A 27,603-nucleotide genomic window follows, 5' to 3' on the forward strand; every position below is an offset into this window, starting at 1 on the left:
AAGCCTAATTAATTCTTAAACCTCCAATAACAGATTTATTAGGTGCTTAGGAGCAGAAGACATAAAATATGTAAACATGAATTCTCACGTATTTTCACCTATAAAGATAATCTGGTAAACTTGTAGCATACAGCTGCCTATACAAGGACGTTCAAAAGCTTGAGATCCCCCTGACAGTTCCATGTTTTCCATGAAAACTCATACTTTTATTCATGTGCTAGCATAATTGCACAAGGGTTTTCTAATCATAAATTAGCCTTTCAACATGATTAGCAAACACAATGTAGCATTAGAACTGCTGGAAATGTTCCTCTGTACCCCTATGGAGATATTCCATTAAAAATCAGCCGTTTCCAGCTAGAATAGTCATTTACCACATTAACAGTGTCTAGACCGTGTTCCTGATTCATTTAATTTTATTTTTAATGAAAAAAAAAGCTTTCCTTTCCAAAATGAGGACATTTCAAAGTGACCCCAAACTTTTGAACGATTGTGTATATAAAAAATAAACTTTGTGTAAATGTAGTCATGCATTCATTTCAAGTCGTGTTTGTGTCCAGGTTAGTAGACACATACATGACTGCGTAATATCCACTCTGATTTAGGATTATTTTACCAGCTCCTGAGGGATTATCTGTTTTTTTATAGCAGCTTAATGCTTCACTATGTTCACCTGCTACTTGTTAACGTTGTCTGGAGCTGGTCAGCTGTGGTACTGTATGTTTTGGGGTTTTTTTTGAGATTTTTTCTCTGAAAACAGCTGCTGCAGAACGTGGTAACGTTTCTCTAGATCCATCACCACCTGCAGCCCGTTTCATATAAAAGCAGAGCTTAAATTGGGATTTGTTATGTAGGTGGCCTCTGTGGGTTCTGGCTTGCTATTAGTGCACATACGTGTGCAGAAGATAACAGTGATGAAATATTTCTACATACGACTGACAGCATTTGACAGACAACACATAAACTACAGCAAGATCCTAATTGTGCTAATAAATCTGTTTGCCAGTGTGTGCAAGTAGAATATTGGTGTGTGAGACCCTGCTATGCCCTCTGGTTAGTGAAGAGCGTCTACAGTCCCTGAGGTCCTTAACACAATCTACCAGCAGGTCCCCGTCTAAATTCAGCAGCTGCTACCACAACCCTTCATCCTTCTCCCTTCTCTTTTCTCATCTCTTGTTAACTCACATTCTTGCCTGTAGTTGATTGTCCTTGTTGTATGTTCTCCACCTCTTCCCTCTGTGATTTATGATCTTGATTGTCTTTCTCTCTCAGCCTCTCTTTCTTTTGATTTTTCTCCCTTCTTCACTCTTCTCCGGTAATTGTCTCCTTGTTTTGGTTCAGCTCAGTCTTGTGCTTAATTGGCCATTCTTTGCCCTCCGCCAATGATTCTAAGAGTTTCTGTTTATTATTGCTTTTTTTACCTCTCTGTGTGTCTCTCTGTCGCTCTCCCTTTATTTCTCACCCTGCACTGGCTCCTTGTCTCCTGGCAGACAGCAGCATAGTGCAGGCTGGACAGGCCATGTGGGTGTTTGACATGGCACATAAAGCTGAGGGCCATGAACAATCTCTGCATGTACACGCATAATTGGCCGTGTTATTTGCACCCATGCATGTGTACACAAACACACGCAAACAAGCACGCCTAGGCCTTTGCATCTGCACACACTTTCCTCCCCATTCCAGCATCCTGCAGTAAATCAGCATCCACTCACATAATTGAAAAGACATCTGCTAAATTATACAAGCAGACAAACAAGCGAATGTGTCTGTACCTGAATGGACAGACAGGCCTGGCAGGGAGATGGGCATGCAAGATAGAGAGCTTACAGAATGCCTTGTACATGTGTGCTATTATCATATTTATCCAGGAAACAGATTAGCGCTTTAACAGTGGAGCCAGCAGAACAAATGATTGGCAAAGGGCTGTTTTTCATCTGGCTTACATAACTAACTCATTTTATTCACCCCTATGAAAACCGCATCATACTTCCTCCCTCCCTCCCTTTCTGTTATTCATCAGGGTTTGCATGTGTTTACTGTGTAGTGTACAAATGGCTCATTGGGAACAGAGTCAGTCGTAATCAGTTCTGATGGGGAGCTAGTTTGTACCTGCAGCTGTGCTTTCAGCACTTGAAAACAACAGCTAAACAGTTCAGCTTATTAGGGAAGTAGAATAGAAAATGCATAAAATCGGAGCTTGGATTTTGCCAAACTGTCTCCATATTCTGTCACGAACAAATTATTTTATGCAAAGCTGGGACTGTACAGTGGGAGGTCGTTGTGGGAATGCTCCCACTCGTTGTCTTTAACTCTGCAGTAACCGAGTCTGATTTAAAGCTACAATTCTTGGGAGTGACGCAAAATGTTTTTTTTTTCTTCCTGAGTTGAGCAACTTTTCCCTGTGAAGTAAAAGAGGAAAACACTGTGATTCTCTAGACAGTTTAGAATAATCAGCCTTATCTAATCTCTATGTCACGGTGGGGCTTTACTCAAACTGTTCTTTACTCGAGGCAGGTGATTTTACAGTGTCAGCTATGGCAACACTGCAAGGGTTCACAAGCTACAGTGGAAAAAAAATCACTGGTTTTATTTTTATTGTGATAAATCAGGTTAATGCTGAACTACTGCACAAGTTCCTGTAACATCTCATTCACAAAGTACTTGGTCAACAGTGACTTCTAAGCTCTGATAGAATACAGAGAGTTGCCTTTTGAAACACCAGCAAGTCAAACTGAATTCAGAACAGATGTGAAGCTAAATAGCAGTGACTGCATTCTGATTAGTTAGTCGGACACATTTTCTGCTCACTTGATCAAAAATTTAATTTTGATGCTCCAATATCTTAGTAATTGAGCTTAATACACCTAATTAATAAGGCAGGGACTAATGACAGAGGGGGGGAAAGTAGCAAAAAAAAACATTATTTCATTTGATCAAAGTGACAACAGGACTGAAAAAAAACACATTCTGTTTGTGGGTGTAAAATCAAATTTCAAAACTCACATTTCTTTTGGACTGCTTAACTAAGTACCCTTAAAGTTTCAAATAGTTTTTCCTCCTGCGTTTTTATCCTTCATTGTAGCTTCCCATAATCCATTATTGATCATACAAACAAATCTGTGACAAATCTGTTCTTACTACAGTGCTAGAAATCCTTGTGCACCAACTGACAAATAAATTCCACAAACCACATAACAAATGCGCTTATAAGCTGAAAAGGAACATCTTAAATTGTGAGTCACACCACAAAAGCATCCATCTTTTAAAGCCTGCAACAGAATGCATTATTCAAGCCACTGATAAAATTGTCTGCTTGGGGATTTTGTGTTTAGCTTGCTGTTGACTTTGTCATTTGGAAGGTTGAGAAGCAGCGGGACCCGTCTGTAATACTTGCAGGAGGTGCAGGGGATTATTGGTGTATTTTATCCAAGACCGCTGGTGCAGTGATAATTATGGTTTAGACCATCATCTGGGGCTGTAAGGGCAAAAATGTATGTACTGACTGGAATGTCACTTTCTTTATTGTAGATTATGTAACAGTAAAAGACCCTTTCCATTTATAATCCCTAACTTACGTTTTAATGATTTCCCAGTTGAATCATTCTTGTTTGTTTAATCTTTATAGTAATAATAGCGATTATAATACATTATCCTCATAGGAAAACAGCTGCAGTGCCACTTTCATTTATACAGTAAAGGCATTCAGTTCTCCCCATGTCATGAAAGAAATACTAAACGATGAGCAGAGTCAAACTAACTGAAGAAAACTTGACTCATGAATGCCAGAAACACCTCTCAAAAAGATGTAATATGTTTGACCAGATAGAGGTGCAGTTGCTCTAACGTGTCTGCTTCTGGCAGGGAATTTCTGCAGGGTTTGTGGGTGGTTGAGATGGTCCTGCACGCACTCAGCTACTGTGAATTTCATGTACATATACAGTCTATGCCTCCCTGCACCACCTACACACACATATACACATACGCTGTGCATAAAATTAGCCCTGCGAGCTGTCAGGCGTGTTTTTCTGAGGAGACAAGACTGCTCTCAGTCACTATGTTCACCATCAGCACCAGAGCTTGTCCGATGTGTGACTAAATATGTTGGACTGAATAACTGGCTTCTCAGCTGAGTAGTGTTAGCTGGGTAATTAACTGGCTGACTTACAATCCAAGCCTTGTTAGCATACTGTATCTGTTTGGTTTTGTTTATTCCCAGACACTCAGCTGGATGACTGACTTGTTCAGTTCCTCACTGGATTTCTGGTTGAGAGATTTGGCAAATCACAAAAACAGCCCCTCTTGTCTTTTTCTCCTGTCTCAGTGCATTTTTTTTCTTGTGCTGTCCATCTCACGTGCAGACGCAGGTTTCAGGTCATCTGCTTTCTTTTGCCCTCTCTGCATTTCCACTCCCCTGCTCTACTCTTCCACTCCACTTTCCTCGCTCAGCTCCCATCACTTCACTCTTCAAGTCCTTGAACGTTACCTCTAATGGCTTCGCTTCAGATGTGATCTCTCTCGCTCTGTCTCTCTGTCTTTCTTGGGGTGAAACGGCCCTTTTGCCCAAAAGCGCCATGCTGCAGTGCACTCATTCAAAACACCCTCTCAATAGCAAAAAACACGCACACAAGACGCGTACTGTACCATTCAAAAGGAGACAGATGGGCCTCTTAATGTGATATATGCACCGTTATTCAGGCTGTAACAAACACAGATGGACACAGCACCCATAAAGCATGTTCACTACGCACTAAGGAAATATTGTTGTTACGCTTTTTTTATAGTGGCAGTAAGGGTTTACATAATGCTTTAGTGATCAATATGATGTGGAATGTCCCCCCCACCTCCACACACACACACACACACACACCCACACATATACCGTGGTGTTCTGCTTCACAAACTTCCAAGAGTGGATTTTACAGCAAGTCACAGGGGCAGTGTGGTGTTGACAATAATCTAAAGCACTCTCTTAACTGTCTCCACTGTGTTTGTGTTAACCTCCGCAGGGGAAGTCGTACGTGTTTGACCAGGTGTTTCCCACGAACACCACACAGGAGCAGGTCTACAACACTTGTGCCAAACAGATCGTCAAAGGTGAGTCACATGTGGCTTCCCCTTGAGTGACGCACAAGCTGAAGGAGAAAAAGTCGACAAACCTTGAATTAACATGTCATCCATAGACATCATCGCTGTATTGGCTTTTTCAGATTTGCACTTCATTCACTGGTGCAAGAAAGACAATTATCCGGACATGAAGTGGTCCCATGACCTACATGTATGAGCATCACATTGCATGAATTAGCATCATGCGTGCTCATCACGTCACAGCCGGACTGGTATATCCAGAAGGCGTGAGATCAAATAAAACCATGCCCTGAAGCTTTGAATTTCTTTTCCTCTCCTCCTCCCTATGTCTGCATCTCCCTACATCTGTCTGCCTCGCCTTTTTTTCCGCTGTTAGGGTCTCATTTTTCTTCCACCTTCAAAGCGAGTGTGGAACTCCATTGAACTAGTTCTAGACGGAGCATGAAAAAGATTGATTTGGTGGGTGAGATTACTTATAGAGTGTGAGATTACCATGTAGACTGAGGAAGGAAGAAATAAAGAGGCGAGGGGAAAAAAATAAGGTTGAAAAATTTCAAGGCGGTGATTTAGCAAAATGAAGGAGTGTGATAAGAAGTGAGATTTGAAATTCGCCAGGGGAAAAGGGTAACAGAGAGGGCAAGCAAGGCCGGAGCAAGCTGGTGTGTAGACGTTTGGAGTTTCCCCACTTTATGGTCTGTAGTTGTGTTTCTCTCTCTTTGCCCTGTTCAATGACTTTCTTTCATACTCAGGCTGTCTCGCCTCCTTTGTGCTTCTCTCTGCAGTGGCCTCTGTTGTTTCTCGTCTCCTGCTGTCTTTATTTCCTTTCAAAGACACGTTCTTTATTACTTCTTCTTTTATGTGTCACACTATGACCAGTGTGGCAGCAGAGGAAAACTCGCTGCTGAGCTGAGAGCTGTTGAAGGTAGAAGCAGCGCGAGGGAGGAGGAGAGGAAAAAGGGTTCTGCATGGTTTCAGCTGAGAGCCTTTGTGATTAGTCTGCGGTCAGCGAACCTGTGGCAGCAGGCCTTTCAGGGAGATACGTTTTTCTTCATCCGTGTTTGACTTTTAACGCAGGGGTTTACTGGCCTCCGTCAGCAATATGACATTAAGCAGTGTGGTTCTTTAGAGCATAAACTGGCGAGGAGGCGTTGTTTTCACTGCGGCTTCCACCAAATGAATGGAGGAAATAATATGTTTGTGCTTGCCTTGTATTTCACCGCGGGCCTCCTGGTGACCTGAACCCTGCAGGTATTGTTGTTTATTGTGTGCAGCCACAGAGGTTGTTCAGCACCTAACCAAGCTGAAATACCATATATCTCTCTCAATACACGCAGACTTCATGAGGCTCTGTTTGATCATTTGGAGGCAAAGGTCAAAGATATTTGTCTCTCTGTCTTTTTTTTTTGCACCTGTCTGGCTGAAATCTGTAATTCAGACAGTTTTATTGATGTTTTTTATTTCCACACTGCTTTTCATTGTTTTTCTCCTTGACATGCTTCTGTTGCCTCCTCCTCGTTTTAGATGTGCTGGGTGGATACAATGGGACTATCTTTGCCTATGGGCAGACTTCCTCGGGAAAGACACACACCATGGAGGTACAGTATTGCTAAATAATTGAAAAGGTGGCCCTCTTGCTGTGACTCACACACACACACACACACACACACACACACACACACACACACACACACACACACACACACACACACACACACACATACACACGTTTCTCTTCCTTTGCTTTCCCTGACAGTAAAGCTACCCCCATCACAGTCATCACTCTCTATCTCTCTTTCCCAGCTTTGTGTGGGAACTAACCTCCTTTACAACTCTCTCAGGGAAACAACCCTGTTCTTTTTCAAGTCAAAAGCCTCTCTGCTCTCCTTTCTTTTACTATTCTCCCTACTTAATTCGTCCCAGGCTCTACATTTATCGCAGTCATCACTCACCTGCCTTTATCTCGTCTCGTTCTTCCTGTAGGGGAATCTTCATGATGCCAAGGGAATGGGAATCATTCCCCGGATCGCAGAGGACATTTTTGAACACATATTTGCCATGGATGAGAACCTAGAATTCCACATAAAGGTTTGTGTGCTTGGCCATGTGTGTCAGTTCATGTCTGCCTTCGTGCAGTTGTCAATCACACATGGGGATGTACATGCTCAGTTTTTTGCTCTTACACATGATACATTCAGTGGGAATTTAGCTGAAGCTCTGATGTAATCCTCACATGGATGGGCGGAGTGGAACCAGCCAAGCATCAATAAGTCATGATATATAAACCGTGATCATCCTACAATATTTTCCCCTTTTACACTGCTGTTTTATAATAGAGGATAATTCCTCACCAGACTCGCAGGAGGACAGATTACCGCAACATCATATTGCATTTTGTGTTTGTACAATAAGCAGCTATGCCATCCTCCTCATTTATCTGAATTAGATTCTTTTTCTGTCTCTCTGGGAAAAATCAGCCGCCACGTGTTTCTGTTTTTGCTGCAGGTCTCCTACTTTGAGATCTACTTGGATAAAATCCGGGACCTACTGGACGGTATGTTTATGCTTGGAGGCTGTGAAAGCACAAGACACATTTGTTGAAAGTGAAGAAATTACATCCAGGTCCATTATCTCTAAACACTGACATTTTAAATAACATATTATGTTGGCCTATGCTCAGAATGAGAGGCAGAAGCAGATGGAACTGAATGATTAAACCTCATCTGCATGTATATTTTTGCTTGCTTTTATCATTTCATTTTCCGAAAACTGAACATGGAACAACACGCAAAATCAGGCTCTTTATGGGGATCTTTATTTGTCATAATATTAATATTACTGCTAAAAATCTAATTGAATTGTAAAGTCATGATTGAAAAAGCAAACAATCTTGATACCTTCCTTCATATTTTTGTTTATCTGCTCCAGACAGTAAAGCTTTGTGAGGCTTTTTTTTGTACTATACATACAAATGCACCTGAGCACCGCAGCTCACTCTCTTATCACTGACATATATAACCAGTGTAAAATGATGGAGAGTCTTGGGATAGAGAGCTGTACCCAGCATCTTTGTGATTACATCTTTAATAGGGCCAGAAACAGCGGTGAAAGCACCATCTGTATGCAGGGCAGTTCACAGTGGCTCAGGTACATTTAAGCTACGAACAGCCCAAAAAAAAAAGAAAAAGAACCAACAACAAGCGAGATGAATCGAGGCAGCAAAGAGAACAACACCCTGTGGGGGTATTTGAGAGACAAAATGACTGTAGGGTGACAAAACCCACGCGCGCGCACACACACACACACACACACACACACACACACACACACACACACACACACACACACACACACACACACACACACACACACACACACACACACACACACGGTCTCCAAGGGAAAAAAAACGCCTCCACAATCTAATGAAATTTAATTAACATCGACATAGGACTTTCAAATGCGAAATGAGTAATGCAGGAAGTTGGGCCAGTATATTCTCTTTGCCAAAAATTAAAATTTAGTTCATGACGAGGTGCATCTTTAACCTCTCAGTGACTGTAGCAGGAATTTCTATTAAAAACATTCCCAGCGAGACACTCCGATATATATATATATTTTTTCACGCTGCATTACTGGAGGCTGATTCACAAATATGAAGGGAACACAGTCATGTCTGATTATAGTTGAGCTGGGAGGAAGAGCGCTTATCTGCAGATGCTCGTTTGCACGCACACACACACACATATATATGATGCTTTGGGTGAAACAATGACCTCTCGCCTTGTTTTCCCTTCGCACTGCAGTGACAAAAACCAACCTGTCAGTGCACGAAGACAAATACAGAGTTCCTTATGTGAAGGTGAGTCATCTGTGGACATGATTTCGTTTGGCAGCGCGTTGTCATTTTTCTCTGTTATAATGATGTTGTTTGTGTTGTGGGTGTACCTGTGTCAGAAGAATGGTTCGACATATTGGAAAATACACTCATTCGCCTTCTGTCAGAGATGGGAAGACTGATGTCACTCTTATGTCTAGAAAGTAAATGCTATGGCCAGCAGTCTGTTAGAGCAGCTGCCTCACTCAAACGGCTGCAAAATACAGCAACCAGTATGAAGTCTCCACTGGTTGAACTGGCTTACTAATTAGACCCAAAACTGCTGGTTCATTGCAGACGTTACTGAATTACCCGGAGGATCTAAAATCAGGACTGGACATTAATTTTCTTTGTCTCAGTGAAACCAAAACAGAGATTGTTGTTTTTAGCCATCCAGACCAATTATTTGACTGTGTCAGTGCTCTTGGCCCTCTGGGAATCTATAATCGATCCTCCTCAAAAAATATTGGTGTTTGACAGTGCTTTTAAATTTGACAAACACATCAGTTCTGGATTCTTTCAGTTGAGGCTATTGGCCAAAGTAAAGCCATATCTGTCCCACAACAACTTTGACAGAGTCATACATGCCTTCATCACATCTAGGTTAGACTATTGTAACTCTCTGTATGTCAGTCTTGATCAGATGTCTCTTTGTCGGCTCTAGCTGGTACAAAGTGCTGCTGCCCGACTTCTAACGGGGACAAAGAAACGGCAGCACATCACTCCGGTTTTAGCCTCGCTCCACTGGCTTCCTGTCTGCTTCAGAATTGTTTTAAAGATTTTATTGCTTGTTTTTAAGGTGTTAAATGGGTTGTCACCTTCTTATCTATCTGAGCTTTAACATGCTCATGCTCCAGTTTTAGTGCTGAGGTTGGTCAATCAGATGGTCTCAGATCCCAGTTCCCAGATCCAGACTCAGAAACAGAGCCTTTTCTGTGGCTGCACCAAGTCAGTGGAGCTACTTACCTGTTCAAATTGGAACCGCTCGGTCTCTTGATACCTTCAAGTGCCTACTGAAGACATGTACTCCGTGGCTTTAAAGTGTAGTTGAGCGTTGACATCTTGACATATGTCATTGTTTATCTTGCTCTGTATATTTCCTCACAGATTATGTGTTCTTTTCTGTTTTGAACTGTAAAGCACTTTTATTCAACCTTAGTTATTTTTTAAAATGTGCTATATAAATAAAATGGACTTGACTTAAAGCAGGGAAATAGCCACACAATCTTTATTTTCTTCAAATGAACTAAACAGCATAAATGTTGTTGGTCAGTGCAGTTTGACAGAACCAGACTAGCTGTATTTGAAGCCTTACACTATATTTACTGTAAATAACCCAGTACATTTCTTTTTTTGCTAAAGAGAACTGCTGTATTTTATTTTGGCATTTTCCCTTTATTTACAATGTGTTAACGCATTTTCCGGTTGATGCATTTATTTTGAAAAGTTTAATTCCTGTCGCAACTGAATGTGAATTAGCTTACCAGCAACATAAAGATGGAGAAGGAACAGGGCACGAAGAGACGTCGGCGCATAAATGTGTATTTTGCACTTAGCAGCCCCTTTGAAAGAGGCACAAGGTATGTGTTTGTGTAAAGAAGGGCAGTTTTGATTGTTACGTGGAACTGAATGTGTACATTTGTTGAGTTTTATCACTAAAGCTAAGGTTCACCTAAGTTCTTAACGGTTGTAAGAGTTTAGCATTTACCTTCCACATTGTTTTGTGTATTTTCTAGCTCTTACGACCGGAAAATCCTTCAATCAAGGGGTTATGCTACATTTACTGTTCTGGATAGATAGTGGAATCAGACTTCTCCTCTAAGTTAGTTTGGTTAACTTTAACCAAAAAGCAAATAAATGAAATTTCCCATAATGTCGAACCTTTTCTTTTGTAACTTTGAGGATACTGATCAAAGTATCAAAGTGCTGCGTAGTTATGTGGGTCTATATTTGTGCATTTCTGAAAATTGGTGTGCATAAAGGAGAACTGGTTTGCAGATATGTATATGTTTATTTAAGCATGCGTCGTGTGTATATTGGACTACAGTGAAAATGAATGTTTACATGTGTATTTGCTTCATTAAGGGCTGCACTGAGCGCTTCGTCACAAGTCCAGAGGAGGTGATGGATGTGATAGATGAGGGGAAGGCCAACCGACACGTTGCTGTCACCAGTGAGTCACGTTTTTCCTCTTCCTGATGTTCTGATACTCCAACTGTCAGACAACTTGTGAGATTTTCTGCAGGGTTTATGTATAGCGTTATTAACCCTCCTGTCATCCTGCAGGTCAAACTAACCCGTTTTAAAGTTTGAAAATGTCGAAAAAAATACGTTTTCACAGTGAAAATTTCCACATTTTCAACATTTTTGGGAAACATTTTTTGGTGGAAAATAAGAAATGTTAAAAAAAAAAAAGTTTCTTTAAGAAAATTCAGAAAAAAAATCAACAAAAATCCAGCAAAATTCGCTGGATTTTTGTTGATTTTTTTCTGAATGTTGTTAAAGAAAATATTAGAAGTTTTGCTGATATATATGGAATCACTTTAGGTATTTTTAGGATTTTTTTTTTGGAAGATTTTACTCATTTTTTGGAAATATTTTTTATTTTTATTTCTTGCCAAATTTGGGGATTTAAAAAAAATGTCAAGGGAAACTTTTAAGGACTTTTTTTTTTAGAATTTTCTTTCTGAAGACTTTGCAATTTTTTTTCAAATTTGGGGGATTTTTTGGTGGAATTCTTGGCTATTTTTCAGACGAAGGAACAAATTTTTTTTTTGCTGCCCGTAAACAAGGACAACAGGAGGGTTACAGTGCAAGGGGAAGTGCATGGTTAGTTCAGAAGTGAAGATCTCATTTAATTCTGTGTGTAAGAAATAATGACTTGATTAGAACTCTGTGCGAAGAGTCCTCTCCTTATCTTTCTTTAGACATGAATGAGCACAGTTCCCGCAGTCACAGTATCTTCCTGATAAACATCAAACAAGAAAACGTGGAGACAGAGCAGCAGCTGATTGGGAAGCTGTACCTGGTCGACCTAGCTGGCAGTGAGAAGGTAAGACGAATGGGTGAATTTTATATATATATAAAAAACATTAACAGTGGGGATTTTCATGACTATGAACTCACAACATTTACTGTTGACAGGATTTTGAAATACTTTTCTCAGAAATTGTGTTTTCAGACATCAAAGAAGCAGATAAGGAATGCATTAAAGCCCCAGACTTCACCCTTAAAGCACTCACTTTGGGCAACTGCACTGGATTTTTGTTGAATTTCAAATTATTCAAAGATTCGATTGTGCAGCCTGAACCTTATTTGGCCTTTGTTGGTTTAGTCTATCGCTGATGCAAGACCAAGAGGAGTGTTTGCACATCTTGAAGAATCCAATTGGTTTCGCTGATAAAGACAACAAAACATTTTCTGAGAAATAATAAGCCCTCACAAATTATTTTTCATTTTCAAGCTCAGATAAGCACTGAAATAGATTTCGGCCAAGGCAAATGTCGCACTGTTGGGAACCACAAGCAACAAATTGTTTTATTCTTTCAAGGTCTTTCAGGTGAAATCTGAGTCAGCTCTCCCCATCACACCATCTATAAAACAATTTATCTCCAGGACATAGGTCATACTCTGGAAAACAAGCAGGAAATACATTAGAGACACTGCTGAACATTGCCTTTGGCTCCTGGATGTAGTCTTTTGTTGTAAATATTGATGTAAAACATAGAATAGTGGGCTCTTAGAATGGTAGATGGCCATACAGTCTGGATAGATGCTTATGTCTGTGGTTTAAAGCTAATACGTGCTGATAGTGCATCTCTAACTTGTCTTGGTCATCCCTGGGGGAGAATGAGGAAGTGGTTCTGCTCCAGCAACATCTGAGGCTTCGTTACAACATATTATTGACTGAACAGAAAACTGGTGCATGCTCTACAGAAGGCTTTGATGGGACAACTTGCTCCCCTCTATAATTAAGCCCCTCGTTATCTTGCCGTAAATAATTGCATCCCATGACGATAATGACACAGTATGGTGCGTCTTTCCTATTAAAGTTAAATCTCCTGCAGAAACCTTCTCAAAAGCTAATTGGCTCCCATTGTTTCTGTTTTGACTAATCAACAGTTCATTTTACAGGTCTGATTTCCTTACAGTTTTATTGAGAGTTTCCATTGAAAATAAAGACTAATTTCTAATAATTAGTTTCATTTAATTGATTCCTCTGTAAGCACATTATTTGTTAATTCATTGTTAGCTTTTGACTTATACCTTATATGTCCATATAATATTAAACCACATGTACATTTATATTGCAGCTAATCGATTAAAGTGTACCACCTGTATACTGTTTCTGTTTTCTGTCTAATCAGTACCAAATCACATTACGGTGTACACAGTCATTATCTGGGAACTGTCCTATAAATGTACAGTTACACTTTGGCTACAATATTACCAGGAAAATAAACATGATCCCCCCCCCATAATGTACTTTCTGAACTAATTCCTGTGGTGTGTGTGTGTGTGTGTGTGTGTGTGTGTGTGTGTGTGTGTGTGTGTGTGTGTGTGTGTGTGTGTGTGTGTGTGTGTGTGTGTGTGTGTGTGTGTGTGTGTGTCTGTATCTGTGTCAGGTCAGTAAGACAGGCGCAGAGGGAGCAGTGCTGGATGAGGCCAAGAACATCAACAAGTCTCTGTCGGCTCTGGGGAACGTCATTTCAGCTTTGGCTGAAGGAACGGTATGGTGGAGAAATGTTGTGCAGTTTGTCTTATATGTCGGCGGTAGCCTGAGGCTGCGCTTCTTAATTGTTTGTTTTTAACAGACATTTATTGTTTGTTGCCAAAACAATACATTTCCCAAAATGGAGACCGACCAGGCTGCAGTGAATTAGCTGAACGTTTTCCATTGCGACGACCTAAATGACCTGAATGGGGATATTAGTTTGGTACCAAATGACACCAACAGTGATTCAATGCCAAATTGTAAAGCACAATGAATCTAGCCTGCATCTCGAGGGAAAACTCTAATCCTACTTGAATAGTTCACTGAGACGGTTAGGGATAAAATGTTCACTAGTTTTCTTGCCAACAGTTAAATTAGAAGATTGATCGTAGATTCATATATAAACAGCAAATGTTATGTGGCTGCCAGCATCTGGTTAGCTTAGATTAAAGCTGGGGTGGGAAGAAACCTGACAAGATTAAATTAATGCAGACAGTCAAAGTCAGAACTCATTTGTGACCCTGCATGGGATTCAAACTGTGCACTCTTGAGTGAAGTCCTCCATCTGTCCTACTGTGGACCTCGTTGGTCTTTAGCCAATCACAGGTCTTCATTAAAAGACCTGTGATTGGCTAAAATCTCCCAATCCAAGCTACGTTATCCAGAAAAGATGCAGAAATCTAGTCCCGTCTCAGAACACTTGAATTTCAATATGCTGAAAGGTTTGTAGAGCTCAAGTATGCCCCTCAAACAATACTGCCAAGATAAGGACTGTGCACATGGGGAAACAGCTTGCTTGGCTTCGTCCACATGTCTTGAATGTTGCCGTTATTGCAAATATGTCAAGCAATCATCGGAGATTAAGCAAAGAACAACAAAAAAGGCAATTGGTGAGTCTTGGAGATTCAATATTTCCTTTTACCATGACCACAGTCTTTACCTAACACCATGGCAACACTGCATGTGGGGTGTGCAGATCATATGTGGAGCTGATGCTGCAACACTGCATTTCTATTATATTTACAGAGACTGCATATGGAAATGGATGGGCTTATTTTTGTATTTTTACGGTCATGAAGTGTCTGTATGTTTTAAATTAAATGACAAGTTTAAAAGACGTGACTGCTTTGTATCAAACAGTATTGTAAGTCTTGGTCACCCCGCCGATGGTAGCTTTGTCTTTATCCCCTGCAGTATCTGCTGTAGTCTGTAAATGTTGACTTACCCACAGTTTACAAATAAAGTTTCACACAAGAAGTCTTAAAATGAAAGCTCATCATCTTGTTTTTCCACTATGCTATGCTGTACATGTGCTGCAGCTGTAACTATTAAAAAGATACGGTCTGCTGCACGGTGTTGCCTCAGTTTTAACCTCAACTATTCTGTAGTTGCCATGCACATATATTAGGAAAACAACAAATGTTAGACTTTAACACTGGGGGTACAACCTACATATAAATGAATGTAAACCAAGATTCTGAATTCTACCGTAGTGACACTGATATCCTGTAGCTGTGTTAAATGAATGCTGCAGCTACTCATCCACTATTTCCAGTGTTGCCACAGCTGGTTACATGATCCATTGTACGCACTCTACTGTCCTCCCAAGCTCCATCGCTGTAATTAAAACATCCACTATCTCTTATTATGTAACTCTGAAGGCTTAGGGAACTCCTCATAAACATAATGGAAAGCCTCACAGACTGTAAAATGCCTCACAAAGCTTTCATAAATATACTAGCATTCATTCTTTACTCATTGCAGAAGGACACAGTTTTTTTTGAAGTTACTCCAGAGGTTAAAGAGGTAATATTATGAACGAGAGAGAAAGAGAAATCGCGTCTTTCTTGGTTGTCTGATGATGCTAACAGCGCGTATTTTTAGTTTTTCAAAGAAAAGCTTGGTGGTGGTGCAGCAATTCAGAATTTCTTTCAGCTTTTTAGTCACTCCCTCTGTTCTCTTTTTCTGCCTTTTCTTGCTATCTTTGATTCCCTTTCTTCTTCCTCTTATTATCTCCCTCCGTAGAAATCCCATGTGCCATACCGAGACAGCAAAATGACTCGCATCCTGCAGGACTCGCTGGGCGGGAACTGTCGCACCACGATGTTTATCTGTTGCTCTCCCTCCAGCTACAACGATGCGGAGACCAAATCCACCTTGATGTTTGGCCAACGGTAACATGCTTGTCTGCTAAATAGCCACGAGTTGTTGCAGCACATCCTTGTATAAGTCAGCTGCAGCTTTTTGCGATGTTCGCCTCAGATGCTGCTCACGTATTTCTGCCTCCAACTTTACCTTTGACGACCTACACAGTGTTTTAAAAGGCAGAGTTTGTGTTGTAGTTTGGTTTCTGATTGCGCTGGGACTGCTTAAAGCGTGTTTTTCCCCCTGATCTAAAGCTACGTTCAAAGAAACAGAGATTTAGTTTGTTTGCCAGCTTTCTAATTCCATTGCTCACTGTCAACTCAAAGAAACTCACAGAGGGAGAAAAAGATCCTAAAAAAGCCTCCTTATGCATTTTCCCAGCACCATTAAATTGAAACTGACAAGGGACTGTTGGTTGAAATAAATAATGTATTGCAGAGCAAAGGGAGTGACAGAATTCAGAGCAGATATTTGAATTTGAAAGTATCATCTCTTTACACTGTCTGTCACCAAGACTAGCTGTTGAATGGCACATTTAATTTCTTTTGGAAAAAATCAGTGTGATGTAAAAAGAATACTTGGGGATGATGTTTAACATTTTGATAATTCAGTGTTATCAGTGCTTCAAATTGACCATACCGTTTCAAATGTAGAGCATTGGGTGGATAAAGGTTACTGAAATTTAAAGAAATTAAAGATTCCTTTTAGGGTTTGCTTCTAAAAATAGAGATTTTTCAGTTGGATTAGCCTTTTGTTTTTTCCAGCTTTGACTTTTTGCCACTTGATATTTGATTCTCAGCTTTGCACTGTCCAAATAATGCGTTATCTAAAGTCTGATGTGATGAGACAGCTTTAGATAGGGCCCTTTGTCTGGCTAATATCAGGGAGTAAATGAGTAAAGACAACAGGGTTTTCTCACTGGAGCGTGAAATTAAGATAGCCACTGAGGGCTATGTCTGTAGCATCATGAACGATACTGTGATGCTACTTATTTGTGCCATAACTTAGGAACCATTTATAGTCACATGCATATTCCATCTTATTATGAGTTATATGACGGCTGTATTTTGATGTTGTGATGTGACTGTGTGCCTCAAGCAGTGCGATTCATTTTCACCTTTTGATTTTTTGCCTCTGTACCTCTCTCCCCTTACATGCACCATCAAACACAGTTGGCAGAAACCCAATTTGCATACCAATTAATGAGATGCAAGCCCATTCTCACTGAGCAACCAGGGCTGAAACCCGTTCTTGACAGTTTCTCTGTTCTCTGCTGTTGTCTCGCACTTTCATTTTCCCCCCCCTCTTCTATATCTTTTTCTCACACCCTCCTACCCTCATTCTGTTTCCTTCCCTTTCTGTTATCCCTGCTCTGCCTCTGTTTCCCACTGTATTCCTCCAATTAGAGCCAAGACCATAAGAAATACTGTAACAGTGAACTTGGAGCTCACAGCAGAACAGTGGAAGAAGAAGTACGAAAAAGAAAAGGAGAAGAACAGGTCAATGAAGGAGACTATTCAGAGACTGGAGGCTGAGCTGAACCGCCTGAGGAATGGTAATACTCCCACTGACTCACAAAAACCGCTGCATATCATCTGCTTCTGTGAAAACTGTTGCAGATACTTTGACATTATCAACACTTTTTGTTTTTAAAGTCAGCAACGTGACAAGTTTTTATTTTCAGCCAAGCCAGAAGCAATAACTTTCTTAGGATGTGAGCGTCGGCCTGCTGGGGGCCAATTAATCCTCTTTGGCTCAGATTACAAGACGGGCTGCAGTGAAATCTAGTACACGCATTCATAGTCTCCAGAGGTTGATCTTCTCTACAGCAAACCTGCTTTTGGTTTTGATCATCTCAAACACTATTTCATGGATTGCCCTGAAATTTGGCTCAGACATTCAGGACTCTTCAGGATGAGTGATAGCGAATCTGCGGCTCCCCCGGCATTTTATCTAGTACCACATTCACTTCCTAATTTTGTGTGCCAATACTTTGCTTAATTAAGAAATGCCTGCAAAGCTAATTACATTCCCAGCAGCATCGGCCGCACTTATTCTCTAATTAGCAAATGTTAGCATTCCAACATGCTACACTAAAGAGGTAAAAATGTAAATGCTCTACCTGCTGAGCAGCAGCACGTTTGCATTGTGAGTTGTTATTCAGCTCGTAGGACTCTTGATCCTTTTCACAGAGCTGCTGGTGTGACTGTAGACTTGTTAAATTACCGCAATGAATTATAGAAAAGGAATGAAAATTCAGCACAGTTTAGCGAAAATGATTGCAAGGCAGGATCCTGAAAAACTTTTTATGTGCAGCTAAAGGATCAACTGCCTCCTATACAGTAAAAATCACAGAAGTGTGGTAAATCCATGTCAAAAGCTTGTGCTGGAGACTGATGATACCAGAAAACACTAGTCTCTGTATAGAAGAATCACTGCAGTGTACAGTATGTCCCTGTTCCAGTCCCAGTAGTCACTAACAGGAATGAAAATTTTACCAGACTGCAGACATTATTTTTCAGAGCATGTAAGTGCAGATTTAACCTCGTTTGATATCATCTGAATACCTGCCAGCAGGGATACGAGGGAAGGCACAGCCAAAGCAGACTTATTGGACTTGTGCCCAAAACACTTAAAAATTCCTTTCTGGCTATTTATATTCCATAATATTCAGACTTTTACACTTTGGATAATTGGATTCTGCCTCACACTGCACTGAAGGCTGGGAATGTTGGGGGCTTTATATTTTATGAATCCTTATGTATTAGTAATCCTCAAAGCAGCAAGGGCTAATCACATCTACAGAGAAGTCATAACTTACACTGATCTTCTCGTGTCAGCACACACACACACCTGTGTCAGTGCACATGCTCAAGCACAAATATAGGAAGCGCTGCACACACACATTTGCTAGTAATTACACACACACATATGCACACACATCAATCCTCTGCTGGATTAGGTCTTTCCAAATGCCAGAGCTCTCAATGTTAGTGATCGGCTGACATTCAAGTCGGGTAATGAATCTTGTCCGATGTTTTTCTTCATCATTCCCTCAGCGATTGACCTGAATGTTAACACATCTTTATTGAACACACATCAGTGAAAACAATTTCTTTTAATGCTTCCTCATATTCAGCAACTCTCATTCTCCTTCACACACACAATCTTTCCCTCGACTCTCTTCCTCTCTATCTCTCTCACCATTTAGAGCTTTTAATTTCGTAATGGATCATTTTGACAACATTGTTGTTCCGGTTCCCCTCTCACTGCTCTCTGTATTGTTGCCCACCTCAGGCCAGGAACTCCCTGAGATAGATGCTGTTGACCTCCATCTTGTACTATATTACCCAACTCTTTACCCAAGGATGGCCCAAAGACAAAAACATCTGTCTCTTATACTCAGTTTCATTAGGTCACACTTCTTTACAGGCAAGATTAGGGATCTTGTGTGGTGTGCAATGGAGAGACATGTGCATTCAGGTTTTAGCTACATTTAATTTGACGGCTGCTGGTATTGATTAGCACACCTTCATGTACCTAATCGGTGAAAGGTGTCAGCTGGGTGCATTGTTCTAAGTATGGATGACTTGACCTTGTCTTAAAGTTTAAAGCACCCAATTTCCAAATTGATCTACTTTGCAGCTACAGTGTATTTCATCAGGCAAATCAGTGCTGTGCTGGAGTCACTCAAAATAGACAAAAGCTTAGTGACTGGACACAATGACAAAACAGAAAGCTACACACTGAGGAAATCTAAAAAAAAAGAAAAGTGCGTTTGTGCACAAATATATGCACTCGGAGACTTGAGAACCACAAAAACAAGGACTGGGAGCTAATTTGGATTCAGTGTGTTTCAGTCTTGATGCTCATCCTCCAGCAACATGAAGATGTTTCTGCTGATATGTCTGGAAATGTCAAGAAATTAAGTGATATATACATTCCAACACAAAACCTTGCTTCATACACCTCCCGAGGAAGAACATCGAGCTTGAAAGTCCTTGCTTTTTTTTTTTTCAGTGTTCTTCATGCCATAAAGTGCACCGCTAGCATGTTTAATTTTCTCCCAAGCCAACTGGCATATTAATATTGCATAAATGTGGTGTTTTGCACTGCTCTTGGGTCTGAGTATGTAGAAAACTATGCTGAGTTACGACACTGAAATATCTCAGACCTGATATGTAAATGCATTCAGGAGTAAGGAAAGGCCATGTGGTAAAGATTAACCCACTAATCCTGTTTTTATACAGTAATCCTCAGGGAAGGATTTGCCAGAGAAAAGAGCAGCATTTTACAAAAAAAAAAAAAGATCAAATATTTTGTCCCTTGTCTTTAGGTGAAGATGCTTTGGGGCAGCTGAGTGAAGAATCGGAGGATGCCCCCCTGGCACCTCCAGAAATGGACGAGCCGGTTCTTGATATATGCAGCCCCTGTACCCCCTGCAGCCCCTTCAGCCCCTGCTCCATCGCCTCCTCTATTGTGGTTCATATTTCTGAGGAGGAGCGACAGAAATATGAGGAGGAGATCCGCAAGCTTTACAAACAGCTGGATGATAAGGTGAACAGTGGACCATTTGTCCATGAATGAGCTGATTGCACACCATGACTGAGAGTTTTGTAATGATATGCATGAATACAAAGAGCATATCATACATGCATTATTATTTAAATGAATGCAGGATCACACCGTAGTAGTGGCTAATATAGCAACCCTTAGGAATACATGTCATTGGGGAAATAGTAATGTTTGACATTAAAAAGCATTAACACTTTAATTTATTAAACACATATACACTGTGCTTTGCCATTCTATAATGTGCCATTTTGTTGTTTAACATTAGTTCCATTAAATATGCCAAAGCAGTAGAGGACATATAGTTTTCAACATTTTTTACACATGCAGACATATCTATGTGTGTAGATATGCATATAGGGCAATCCACAGGGATGCATAATTTATTTTAATTTTTTTTCTCTGCCTAATGGGGTAGACCTGCCATAAAAGACCTGATGAATAATGTTCTATGCTACATGTTCTTTGTTTTTATACTCAAGCGATACCTTGACCATTTCTTCTAGTACATGCAATGTTGCTGAGTTTAGCTTTGGCAGCGTTTGCTTTCGCCACTGTGGTGTGCTTGATCACTTGACCACAGATGATCAAGTAAATGAGGTTTAAATAGTAATTTCACATACCTTTATTAATATAGCATGGTTTTGTTTGTGGTTAGATTGTAGTGATGTTTTTTTTCTCTCTCAAACAGTACTGAAACTACTGCATTTTCCATTTGTGCAGTTAAGTGTAACCTGACAATGTATGGCTAGATGACAGTGTACAAGTACCTCTTCTGCAGAAGTGTTTATATCACCCTACACTGCAAATGAGCTGCATCTCTTTCATATTTCTGTTCTCCACTCAAGGATGATGAGATCAACCACCAGAGCCAGATGGTGGAGAAGCTGAAGGAGCAGATGCTCGACCAGGAGGAGGTAAAAGATCTTGGTTTTACATCCTTTCATCAGTTTAGTTAAACAGCTCACAGTGGGCTGCAGTGCATTTTGAAGGCACTGCAGCCCACTGCAATAAAAGTCACTTTGAATACAAGTCAGCTGCGAGAGTTTTATTATCCTGCCCTTGAGATGAATGAAAGAAAAAAAAAAAAGACTCTCTCTTCAGGTGCCAGAAAGCACTTGCAGAAGTTAAGTTGGCATTGTTTAATCAGATGTGTATTTACAGTACATGTTAGCGACAAATAGATTCCAGTGACTGCTCAGGCACAGTTTGTTCAGAGAAGAAAAAGAAAAAAATGAGAATAATACAAAGAGAAATGAGGGACTGAATCTTGATGTGCAATACCTGCAGCAGCTGTTCATTTTGATTCATATTGTTTCTTTATTTTTGAGAGGGGAACAACCCTTGTTGCTTTTATTTAACTGCCATTGTGGTTGATAAACAAACAAATGGACTTGCTCTTATATAGCGCTTTTCGACTCATCACCGTACTCAAAGCGCTTTTACAACAATTGCTCTCATTCACCCAGACACACACACACACACACACACACACACACATACATGTTTGTTTTTCTATACCGGTGGGGACTTACCATTGACTCCCATTCATATCTAACTCCTAACCCTAACCTTAACCATCACCAAATCAATGCCTAACCCTAAACAAACGTTTTTGCACTTTTACATTTTTTATTAACAACAATATGGCCAAGAAAACGGTGTTGCCACCCGTGGGGACCTCATTTTAGGTCCCCACCGTAAGACAAGTCCCCACCTTTATAGCAAATAGTCAGGTCAAAGTCCCCACCGGAATAGCAGAAACAAGTGCAGAAACAAGTACACACACACACACACACACACACACACACACACACACACACACACACACACACACACACACACACACACACACACACACACACACACACACACACACACACACACACACACACACACACACACACACACACACACACACACACACACACACACACACACACACACACACACACACACACACACACACACACACACACACACACACACACACACACACACACACACACACACACACACGGAGGTTGCTAATCAACCTGCAACATCAGTCAGTATCCATTCATACACTCACTGGTAGGCAATTCGGGGTTCAGAATCTTTCCCAAGGAAACTTCGGCATGCAGCACATGACTAGGCGAGAGCGGGAATCAAACCGCCGACCCTTCGATCATTGGACAACCCGCTCTACCACCTGATCCACAGCCACCCAGGTGTGGCTCAGGCTTTCTAGTGATCAGATATGTGATTTCATATGTTACTGATGCACACAATTCCACCGTCTTTGTGAATGCAGTGTCTGTTTAAGTTAGAAGGTGGTTTACTCTGCTTTATTACACTAATGTTTACAGTAAAAAAGCAGGCTTGTAGAGTCTGTACAGTATATTCCACTTGTGGGAAAAACGGCAATTAAAAGACTTTGCTAAACGGTAATTAGGGCAGTATTTACAGCTTTTCCTCATAGCAGAGTGTAAACCAGTGAGCTAGACAATCTGAAACAGGCTTGGGCATGCAGTACATTCCCAGATAAGGGACTCCACATTTGCAAAATTTGCTCTTTCACATCCCAAAATGATCCTGCTGTGGGTTAAGCTGACACTGTCACAACTACCCAACCATAGTGTGTGTATAATAACACCAAGTTACATCCATTTGTCCAAAGAGAAGCTGTACGCTGGAGTGTAAATTTGCCAGCACCCCAGGCAGAGCAACATCTACATTTAATGGCATCCATTCAGTGAAATGACCCACAGTGGGCTGCAGCAGTACAGCAAACAACATGTTGGTAAAATAACATCAGCTCTTGCAGCACTAACTGACTATAAGATAAATATTCAGAATATGTTTCGTCTGTTCATTCACACCTGTGTTGCGTAACAGGGTTTGTATACACAGTTATCTCCTATTATGACAGAACAAGACAAACAGCAGCATTATGTTTTATTAAAATCCAGCAGCTCTGCTCTGTGAATAATGAAAGGGATGCTCCTATACAGTTAACATTCTCAGCAGAATCTCTGTGCCCCTCAGCTTCTAGCATCATCCAGAGGAGACAGTGAGAAGGTGCAGTCGGAGCTCGGCAGGCTGCAGACGGAAAATGAATCTGCCAAGGCGGAGGTTAAGGAGGTCCTTCAGGCCCTGGAGGAGCTGGCCGTCAACTATGACCAGAAGAGCCTGGAGGTCGAGGAGAAGAGCATGCAGAACAAGCTCTTGGCTGAAGAGCTTTCGAAGAAAATGGTGGGTCAAATTTTCAGGAGGCTTGCTGTAAATATTTCATACCACAAAGACGAATATCTTGCATAATGCAGCTGAAATGTAGTTTTTTTTAAAAAAAAAGAGCAATGAAGAGAAAAAATACAAAGGTGTACAAAGGTGAAATTGTAAATTATTCTCCCAGATATTTCGTAAAGTGATAAATGCTCTAATGGACAGGGGCTGTACTGTGGCATATATTGCAGGAAAGCTGATAAAGGAACCGTCTGTTAAAAAATTATCTATCCGTCAGTCCATTTAAGCTACTATCTTGCATGAATATGTCAAACTACTGGTTCAAAATGCAATTAAAGAGATAATAAGTCAAATTAGAGCTGCCTGCAAGAAAAGATAAGAGAGAAAAATTGTGCCAGCAGCAGTCAATACATGTAATAAATACGAAAAATAATAGGAAAAATCACTCTCACAGTGGCACCACTGACTGTTAAGTAGCTGATACAGCTGGCATTTATACTTTCACGACCTGGTTCAGAAGGTAGGGCAAAGGAGTGAATGACAATGCCACTGATTAAAGAAATTATTTGAACAAAGAACATGAAATGAATATGAAACAAACCAAAAATACTGTGAGATGAAGTTGTCGGTATAATCAGTGGTGAGGACGTGTGTGTGTACGGATGGGTGAACAGTGTGATGCTAGTCATGTTGAATAGCACAAAATAAACAAAGATGTGCAGGTGAAAAGAGCTGAAGTCACACTGAGGGAAGGGTGAGGATTCATAGAGCTGAAACATTGAGCCCAGGTGTCTGCAGCAGACCTGATGCTCTGCTCCTGTCACCTACTGCAGAACAGAAATAGAACGTATAGACAAGTGAGCACAGCATCACATGCGCTGTGGCTGCTCGCAAATATGCAATACACAAGGATGTCGACAACTGCTGGCACAGAGAGTACACTCCTAGTTTTTCTTGATTAAGGTCAGAGTAATCTCAAAAATTCCCACTGTTATTTTTAATGAATGGCTTGTTTGCATGAGGGAAACAGGCAGCGCTTTAACGGTGAATTTATGAATTTTTTGCTAATAAAATCGGGCAGTTTGTCTACAAATCTTGGGAATTTATTAATGATATTCTGCTTTAATGAAGCAAGTCCTTGCAGTGGCTGTGTAGAGCACTGCCAGTTTGTAAAGCTTTGGAACGAATGAAAACTTTGAAGCTGTTAGATTTTTGTCGTCACCCATATGCCTCCTGAACAGCGGTTTTGAATCTCCTTGTGGTGAGTCCGGCCATTTTAACACTGTATGATTCCACGTACTCTGACTCACTGGATGTAGACTGTGGCTGTAAATTTACCATTGGCCATGCATTTTACATTCTCCTGCCTTTCGGGCATATATGTGTTACCATTTTCAAAAACGCTTCACAACAGGAGCCACAACCTCCAGACTAGCAACATACTATAAGGCAGTTCTGTTATTTGTTTGGGTGAGTTATCCATTTTAATGACAATGCTCACCTCCCTGTGTGTAAATAGTCCACCTATTTTCAAGCTACCACCAGTGCTGCATCCTTAGCTTAGCCTCAAGACGATTTTGATTGGTTGGAAGAAATACAGAGAAGCAAAAGTGTTTTTTTTTTCCCATACAGCAGAGTAATGATGAGATGTAACCAGTGTTTGGGGTATAGACTGTCCACTGATGGTATCCACCTGTCACTCAAAGCAGTCACATTGTTAATTATGCATAACTTTAAGCCTTAATATAATTTAAACCGGTGAGTTTTACAAAAATTCAGTCCCCATACACTTGTCAGGAATTAGGAACTTTGCTATAGAGATGAAATCTGTTTTTGTACCAGGATGTAAACTGCTAATTTCTGCCATAAAGTTGGACATTTTAACATGGAAGTCATGAGGATCGACTCACTTGTGAAGCCGCCCTCAAGTGGCCACTTGAGGAACTGCAATTCTATGATGACTTTTTTCACATGTTCAGGAATTGGCAAGGAAGGAATTGAAATATACCAATTTTTCCCTTTTTCCATTTCCTGTTTGCAGTATGTCAATAGAAGTACAGACATTTCTGACTGGATTACTTTAATACGGAGGAATACTACAACCCCTGCAGTTGTTAGGTGCATTTTGTCACAATTTCTAAGATTCATGGATGTTTGTTTGCAATGGACATATCCGACCTATCAGATAAATCCTCAGAAAGGTTAAGTCAGTTTTAATGTAGAAATGTTTGTATTATGGGGATGTAGGCCTTACAGTTTGAGGACTTCTGTTCTAGAGAAATGATCAGGATTTATAGCAAAGTTTCAGGAGTTTAAGTTGTGGAATGAGCTCATCAATGAAGCAAAGTTTTTGAAAAGGTGCACCTCTGCTTATGTATTGATCATTTTCCAACAAGGTTTGTGTGTGGCTGTCCCTTTGTTCAGCATTTCAATAAATGGCCTAAAGTCCATTTGAAAAAGTAAAAAATAGACATGGAAGTAGGACAGAAGCCATTGGCAGAGCTGGTCAGGCCTTAATACAGTTATCGTGACTTACTCGGTGGAGCGAGCGGACCATTATTCACCTTCTTAAACCTCCTCAATATTTCATGTGCTATTTTACAATCTGCCAGAGTATCCTCACTGGCCTCTCCGTCTCTCTCAGAAGCTGATCCAGAAATTGATGAAGAGAGTGGACAATATAACTTCTCACTGCGCAATTTATTTTGCTGGACCCAGCTGAGATCTCTTATTGTCCACATTCTTTTCACTTAGCACAGTTCCTTCATGGCCTTTATAATCCGCTGAGCCTTCACCTCTCACCTGACACAACTCGTTCTCAGGGTTGCTGCCTGGTCGCCTTGCGAGATGTGAAAATGAATACAAGCAAGACTACAATGAAAGTAAATGCAGGAAAACTGAAGGAAGAAAAAAAATCCATTGCTCCAGCCTCTCAGGGCCTATTCCCAGCTTCACTCTGGATCTTTAGGACTAATTCTCCACTTTCTGCATCCCAGCTGTTATGCAAATGTTCAGTGTTGCTGTTGAATTTTTTTTCCATATTACTGTAGAAATGGGGCAGCATTGACCTAGAAAAATTGTGCAATGGAGAACATCCATCACTATCATCGTCCCACTGTCTGCTCAGTCGTCTTCATCACTGTTTTCAGTGGAAACTCCTCTGTTCTTCTGCAGGAGGCCATGCCATCATTCATTGTCACTGCCATTCATCTGCTCCTTAAGTACTCCTTTTCATCCATCTGTCCACTTAAAGCTCTTTCTTTTGTTATGATTAACTCCATTCATCATTCCAACCAACCAATTCTTCTCCTCAATATCTCTGCATAAATCTTTCTTCAGCTAATTTGAACATTTTTCATTAACCTTTCCTCTCCTCTTGTTTTACGTATTCAAAATGAAATTGATTTCAGTTAATTATTTGCTGGCATTTCTGCTAAGTTAATGTTTTGACACGAGAAGTGACCTGGGAAATGATAACAGGCCCCGAGGGTAGCAAAAGAGATGAAGATGGAAGACCTGATAAAGGAGTAGCCATTGTTGTATTTAACAAGGTGGTGCTTTCAGTTGACTGATGGCATATGGGGGCAAAAGTGGCACATGTGCCATTAAAAAGAACTCATGTGGATCATTTGTGTGGTAACACGTGCTATGAATGATACACCTTCAGTGTGTGTTGAAAACATGATTGATTTCTGTGGTGGCACCAGTTTGGAAACAGACTAAAAATTGAAGAATGCATTTCAAAAAGCAGTTGAAATTAATTTTTTTGTTGCTTGTTGGTCACCATGTACCTCATAACTAAGAATAGAGTTGTAGCTCAGACTGAGGACATGTTTATGAAAATTTAGGTATTTAGACAACTTGAGAAGTTTTGCAACCTATAGTTGCATCGAAATTACACTGAGCAGGTATTTTTCACGCTAAATGTATAGATAGATGATGTAGACATAAACAAAAAATAGAAATCCCAGCATAGAGGAGAGTTGTG

The 27,603-nt window shown here is 40.6% G+C and overlaps 1 protein-coding gene across 3 annotated transcripts in view; it reads left to right on the forward strand.

The window, feature by feature from the left end:
- Positions 1–27,603, forward strand: part of kif5ab (kinesin family member 5A, b) — a 68,584-nt gene that overhangs the window by 13,997 nt on the left and 26,984 nt on the right. For 2 of the 3 annotated variants that reach the window (XM_022206223.2, XM_022206300.2), the window contains exons 2-14: positions 5,007–5,094; positions 6,607–6,680; positions 7,066–7,170; positions 7,588–7,636; positions 8,889–8,944; positions 11,045–11,132; positions 11,887–12,011; positions 13,585–13,689; positions 15,699–15,847; positions 17,225–17,373; positions 20,155–20,375; positions 21,239–21,307; positions 23,418–23,624. In XM_022206223.2, coding sequence (XP_022061915.2) covers positions 5,007–5,094; positions 6,607–6,680; positions 7,066–7,170; positions 7,588–7,636; positions 8,889–8,944; positions 11,045–11,132; positions 11,887–12,011; positions 13,585–13,689; positions 15,699–15,847; positions 17,225–17,373; positions 20,155–20,375; positions 21,239–21,307; positions 23,418–23,624 — 1,485 coding nt within the window. Of the gene's footprint in view, positions 1–5,006; positions 5,095–6,606; positions 6,681–7,065; positions 7,171–7,587; positions 7,637–8,888; positions 8,945–10,441; positions 10,540–11,044; positions 11,133–11,886; positions 12,012–13,584; positions 13,690–15,698; positions 15,848–17,224; positions 17,374–20,154; positions 20,376–21,238; positions 21,308–23,417; positions 23,625–27,603 lie in introns of those variants that run through there. The other variant, XM_051948807.1, reaches the window with a different exon arrangement.

Source organism: Acanthochromis polyacanthus, chromosome 5 (assembly GCF_021347895.1).
Source record: "Acanthochromis polyacanthus isolate Apoly-LR-REF ecotype Palm Island chromosome 5, KAUST_Apoly_ChrSc, whole genome shotgun sequence".
NCBI classification, from domain to species: domain Eukaryota; kingdom Metazoa; phylum Chordata; class Actinopteri; family Pomacentridae; genus Acanthochromis; species Acanthochromis polyacanthus.